The 6,784-nt window shown below is 41.9% G+C and overlaps 1 protein-coding gene across 1 annotated transcript; it reads left to right on the forward strand.

The window, feature by feature from the left end:
* Positions 1 to 243: 243 nt before the first annotated feature.
* On the forward strand, positions 244 to 6,259 carry LOC135709988 (tetra-peptide repeat homeobox protein 1-like). Its single transcript, XM_065232445.1, has 3 exons — positions 244 to 258; positions 327 to 922; positions 5,845 to 6,259. Exons 1-3 carry the CDS (start codon positions 244 to 246, stop codon positions 6,257 to 6,259), a joined length of 1,026 nt encoding a protein of 341 aa, XP_065088517.1.
* The last annotated feature ends 525 nt before the right edge of the window (positions 6,260 to 6,784 follow it).

The following is a 6,784-nucleotide window of genomic DNA, read 5'->3' on the forward strand; positions in this document are numbered from 1 at the left end:
GAAAAAGTAACAACTTATGGGCATCCCAGCAGACGGGGCCCGGTTCGCGCATAGGACGAATTTGGTCCTACTATTACATGATGCATCTCTCGAATCGGTTCACCGATGGACTTGGCCACAGCTGTGGTGCTCCAGTAATCTCATTTCGCAGTATATATAGTTGGAGTAGTTTTATCAAATTATCAGTCAGAACTGCTTGAGGGCTTCGACTGGTGCGGTGTGCATTCAAGTTTTCCATTAGTCATGAAGATGCAAATTGTAAGTGAAAAGTGAAAGCGTTCTTGAGAATCAAGATTCTAACATCTTCCCGTTTGTTCTGTTTTAAGTTCCTTAGCGTGTGCCTGGCAGCGTTGCTGGTATCCACGGCTGCCGATCCTGCTGCAGATCCGAAAAAGCCACAGAAACGAGCCGTACTCGGAGGCTACGGTCTTGGTGGTTCTGGCCTCAGTGGTTACGGTCTTGGAGGTTATGGCCTCGGTGGATACGGTCTTGGAGGGTATGGCCTCGGTGGTTATGGTCTCGGTGGACTGGGAGGATCGGTGGGTCCAGCAATTGCGGGCCCTTCGTTAGGAGGTTCAGTAATTGCAGGTCCATCTTTCGCGGGTGCAGCTGTTGGCCCCGCATACGCACCATCGTTTGCAGCTCCAGCCGTCAATCTAGCTCCGACAATCACCAGAAATATCCACACCCATTCGACGATTTCTCAGCCCGTTCCGGTTGCAGTTCCAACACCGGTAGCCGTTCCAGTTACTCGACACGTTGCCGTGCCAGTTCAGGTGCCAGTTCCCGTTCCAGTCGATAGGCCCGTGCCGCATCCAGTTGCAGTGCCGGTTCATGTGCCGAGACCCTATCCAGTTCACGTACCAGTGGATCGACCAGTGGCCGTTCCGGTACCACAGCCGTATCCAGTTACTGTTACCAGGTGAGTGAGAAATATTGGGAATATTCACGGAACGACTGATGGGGACTTGTCCCGTAAGCATCACGAATTGCTCCACTGCTAGTCCCACAAGTCCTCGGGACTTGTCCCACAAGTCCTCGGGACTTGTCCCACAAGTCCTCGGGTTTTTTCCCACAAGTCCTCAGGATTTATCCCACAAGTCCTCGGGACATGTCCCACAAGTCCTCGGGACTTGTCCCGCAAGTCCTCGGGACTTGTCCCGCAAGTCCTCAGGATTTATCCCACAAGTCCTCGGGAATTAAGTTGAGTAAACTTCTTTACAAGAAAATCTAGTTATATAAAGGTTATACAAATTGTTATAGAACTTGCATGTTGCTTGGGTTGATACAAAAGTCTTGTGGACATACCCCACAAATTCGTGTGGACTTAGCGTTAGCGTTAGCGTTAGCGTTAGCGTTAGCGTTAGCGTTAGCGTTAGCGTTGTTAATACCCCACAAATTCGTGTGGACTTGCCCAGAAACTACTTGTGAACTTATGCCTCAAGCTTCTGTGAAAATTTTCCATAACTTCTTGTAGACTTGTCCCACAAGACACTGTGAACTCGCTCGGCATCTTCTCGTAGAATTGTGTCACTAGTTCTTCTGGACATGCCCCACAAGTCCCGGCGGACTTGTCCCACAATTTCTTATGAACCTATTTGATTGTTTCATCCAGGCCAAAAAAGCGAAAATATGAACAAGCTTCAGATTTTACCTCTCAGAATTCCATTAAACTTTGCACAATTTTTCGCTAGAGGCTATTAGCCAAGTTTGTACTGAAATTTGGCCATTTTGGCTCACGCCTAGTTCTTCAAAATGGCTTATTTTATATTTTTCAATAAATTATAGCATGAAAACGCGTCATCTCATCGAAATAACATCTGAGACAAAGTTTTAGGAAACTGGATTAACTTTTCTGTAAAAATATACACTGAAAAAATATCTTAAATTTTTGTCAAAAAATGAAATATATCCTTTTTTACAGGTTCTTCAATAAGGACAAAGATAATTTTTAAGATTTTCAAACTTATGTTTATTTGAAAGTTTATCAAAACGGCAAAGTTTTCTGAAATGGAGATAACGGACACTTTAAAATTGACAAATATCGTAGAACATATAGTTATAGAAAATGTTTTGAACTTGAAAAATTATTGGTTGAGAAAAAGCTAAAAATGTGTATGTACTAATAGTTGATGTTCTTCGATTTTGGTTAATTTTGAAGTGTCCTTTGTGTCCAGTTTTTAGAAAAGTTAGAACTTTTGATACGCTTTCAGTGCGTATTTTTTTTTTTAAATTTAAAGGCCATCTACAACTTTGTCTTGGACGTAATTTCGATTAGATCAGCCGTTTTCGTGCTATGATCTATTGAAAAATATTAAACACGGCATTTTGGAAAATTAGGCGAGAGCATGGCCAGAATGACTGAATTCCATCACAAACTTTAATAATTTCCCCTAGTGAACAATTATGCAAAGGTTCATGGAATTCGGAGAGGAAAAAATAAAATCGATTCGTCGCTTGGCGTGGAATTGCTCCGATACAATGTTAGAACATAAATTTATCCATATGTCTATAGAAATGAAACCACGAAAATATATTTCACATTCTATTTTAGTCTCTAAGGCCAAAAACTGCAGAACTAGTGCCATAACTGGCACACTTACCCGATGTAGACTTCATGACCGATTGTGTCTAATAAACTACACTGAATGAAAACATCCGCAATTCTTCGAATGATTATTGGATTGTTCGAAGACTCAAACAGTATGTATTCCAGATTCGGATGATTGTCTTATGGTTGAATTCGGCATCAGCTGATGATGACTGACATCCAATTAAAGGACGATGTTTATTTGGAAAAATGGCTGCACCACAAACAGCGCTCAGAGGAAAACAATTTACGAATTATATGACATGCAAGAGCTAGAGATTTGATTTATAATTCGATTGTGTGTTCTTTCCGTTACCTTCGTTTTCCACGCTTTACTCATTCTCGTGCCAGCTTTGATAGCGATGGCTATGTTGTCACCTCGTGTGCTAGCTCAGTTCATCGAGTGATGTACGATTGAATTATGTACATGTTTTGCATGATTTGCACGTTTTGCATGATTTGCATTAAGGCGAAAAAGACCAAGTGAGTTAATGAAATTATCAAAAATGGTTATCTCAGAAACATCATTTCAGATTGGAAAAATCTTTTGTCGTTTTGTGCGATCTGAAGTGATGTCTCCGAGATAACCATTTTTGTAATTTTCATGTACTCACTAGGTCACTTTCATCTTAACGGGCTGAACTAAAACCATATGCATTTCTATTTGGGATGATAATCATTCTACAGAGAGCATTACGTATTGTTCAAGTGATGGTGCTTTCGCTTCTTGTATCAATTTTCAACCTGATTGCAAAACAAGCGTCATCTCTTTTTCAACAGAAATTGAAATGATGTTTCAATATGAATGGTCGGATGATTCATACGAACAGAGGATGATGTTTTGCTAAAGTTTACCGATTTTTCTATTTATTGGATCCATTAGGGTTGCTCCCGTACTTGCTGTTTTGCTTATGCTGTAAGTGGCTGTAAAGTGGACCCTACACGATTGCTTTTATTGACATTAATCGTATTGTCAATATATTCTATATTGAAGTCAATACATCGAGATTGACAATATATCTGAATTCACATCATCAATATTATTGTCAATAATTCCCCTTCGCGTCAATATATTGATGCGTGTGGGGTTTGCTTAAGAAAATAATACAGGAATCCTCGATTTGCGCGATGGGTGGTGCCGTCTACCCAGCGCTATTTCTCAACAGTCTTTCAACCAACTGAGCTGACAATTTGTGAGTGTCAAGTTTGCGGTTGGCCCAGCTCAATTGCTTGAAAGCTTGCTGAGAAATGGCGGTGGGTAGACGGCATCTCCCATCGCGCAAATCGAGGATTCCTGTATTATTTTCTTACAGCAACTTACAGCAAAAGCAAAAACACAACTACGGGAACAAACCTATTGATAATGAAGAAAACATTCAAGCCATTCTAATATGAGTGTTGTTTGATACAGGGCCCAACAAAGTCACTTTCAATCGAAAATCGTCAAGCGACGACGAAGCTGGCAACCATCACTTTCAATTGAAAGTCATTCTGTCTTCTCTTCGAGCAGATCCCCTTCAACATCAACAGAACGTGTTCATATTTTGTCTTTCATTGTGAAATGAACTTACGTTCCGTTACGTTACGTCAAATTTATCATTGACGGGCGATTTTTTTACCCATCAATATGGGTATTTTTGGAATTGGGGTGACGTCTAAAGATCGAAAATCGATATGTCACGACATTTTCAAATCCAAGAAGGAGGCTTCCAGTTTAAAGAAAGTGGGAAATACTGTAAAATACTCATCAATACGAGGGGGGCGACACATCTAAATCTCAAGTTTAGATGGTCAACAAATCTAACACTAGTGAATCAATCTTCGAACAATCTTCTTTCATTTGTCGCATCTACTTACATCGCTCATCAATTTTTTGCAGGAAATCTTCAGAATCGTCATCAATCTTCTTTCTATCTACTCAGCGTGCGCGCAGCTAGCCACAGTAAAACACAATCTTTTTTGCATCGTAGATAGAGTCGTCCCCCTCGCATCAATATGGGTATTTTTTTTAATCGGTATGACGTCTAGAGGCTGAAAATTGATATCCGACGCCATTTTGAAATCCAAGATGGTAGCTTTCGATTGCAGAAAAAGTGGGAAATACTGGCAAATACTCATCAATATGCCTATTTTTTAATCGAGGTGACGTCTAAAGGTATTGGGCGACATTGTAAAATCCAAAATGGCGGTTTCCGATTTCCGAAAAAGTAGAAAATACTGATGCCGACCCATCAATATGGGTATTTTTGGAATCGAGGTCACGTCTAAAGAGCGAAAATTGATATGCGACGCTATTTTGAAATCCAATATGGCGGCTTCCAGTTTTAAAAAAAGTGGGATATAGTGTCAAATATCCATCAATATAGGTATTTTTGGAATCAGGATGCCGTATAGAGAATGGAAATAGATAACCAACGCCATTTTGAAATCCAAGATAACGGCTTCCGTTTTCAGAAAAAAGTGGGAAATACTGATGCCGACCCATCAATATGAGCAGTTTTGGAATCCGAGTGACGTCTAGACATTGGAAATCGACATTCAACGCCGTTTTGAAATCCAAAATGGTGGCTTCCGATTTCAGAAAAAGTAGGAAATATTGTAAAATACCCATCAATATTGACACTTTTTCTGAAACCCGATGGTCACCATCTGGACTCCAAAATGGCGTCGAATATTGATTTTCAGCATCTACGTGTCGACTACGTGACACTTTTTCTGAAGCCTGATGGCTACCATATTGTATCCTAAAATGGCATCGGATATCGATTTTCGGTATCTACGCGTCGTTCACGTTTCAAAAATACCCATTTGAGACATTTCCTTTGCATGATGGCCACCATCTTGGACTTCGTCAAGTCTTTGCTTCAAATGAAATGAACTGATGCACTTGACGAACGAAACAAGCGACAGCCAAGTAATGTTTGACAGGAAGAATGTTCATCGTGACTCGATAACAAGATAAACAAACAATGACTTACACACGGCGAATGAGAACGACCCAAATTTAGTTTACTTCACTCATAATCGCCAAAAGTGCAGGAGCGATGAGTAAATTTGCCTTATGATTTCCATCGAGCTATGACGAGTTGACGGTAATTAATAAGTCATAACCGACAGCAACAAATAAACTACAAACCATCGATTGTTTGACAAAATATAAGATTGAAAATGACAATCAACATCAGAACACCATTGCAACCAAACGTGCATCGCTTGACGCAGAAAACTAACTCCATATTTCCACCCACTTTCAGACACGTCCCGGTGTCGGTGCCGCAACCCATTCCAGTTCCTCAGCCGTACCCAGTACCTTCCCCGGTACCGGTACCACAACCGTATCCCGTTCCAGTGCAGGCCCCTGCACCAGCCATCGCCATTGCTCCATCCTATGCATCAGCTCCGATTCTGCCATCCTACGGACCCTCGTTTGCCGCCGCTCCCTCGTTTGCCACCGGACCCTCATTTGCTGCCGGTCCCTCGTTTGCCGCCGGTCCCTCGTTTGCCGCCGGTCCCTCCTTGGGTCCCATCGTTGGCGGTGGTGGTCTCATCGGCGGAGGCATCATCTCCGGTGGCGTGCTGAGTGGGGGTCCAATCATCAGCAGCGGTCACCACCACTATGGCCATTCTCACTACGGACACCTGGGTGGACTGAAGAAGATCTTCGGATAGAGGATGGCAAGAGAGCACGGCTCGTGGGGGGAATTCCTCCGAGAGCAACAGCTATATTACAAAATAGTCACTTAATTGTAGGGTTTGCTGTTTTACGTAAGACGGAAAAAAGCAGGAAAGTTGAAATAGCGATTGAGTTAAGCAAAACTAGGTTTTAAGCGTTCTGCCATCTCTGTTTTGGAGAGGTTTTTGCCGTATACACCAATTACCAATTTTAGAAGATTTCTGTTTTATTTTACGCGAGTGCCCGAGAACGAATCAACGACGAAGAAGGAATGCAAAAAAAAAGCCAGGCAAGCTAGATGTACTTTAGGTAGGCTATAATCAATACACACATTGAAAGCATAAAGTGTCACCACGAGTGGCGGAGATTGAAAATGGAAACGGGCAAATGTTTTCTAGTTGTTTGCTTATCTCACTGTCCCACTCTTCTGAACGTGTACAAATCAACCTCCTTTCTTTGGTCAATCGAAATTGTGCAACTTCCCGGCGCGCGACGGCAACAACAACAACAACAACGGATAG

The sequence above is a fragment of the Ochlerotatus camptorhynchus genome, unplaced genomic scaffold (assembly GCF_037179485.1).
Source record: "Ochlerotatus camptorhynchus isolate MF236.1 unplaced genomic scaffold, CSIRO-AGI_Acam_v1.1 ptg000370l, whole genome shotgun sequence".
In the NCBI taxonomy this organism is placed as follows: Eukaryota; Metazoa; Arthropoda; class Insecta; order Diptera; family Culicidae; genus Ochlerotatus; species Ochlerotatus camptorhynchus.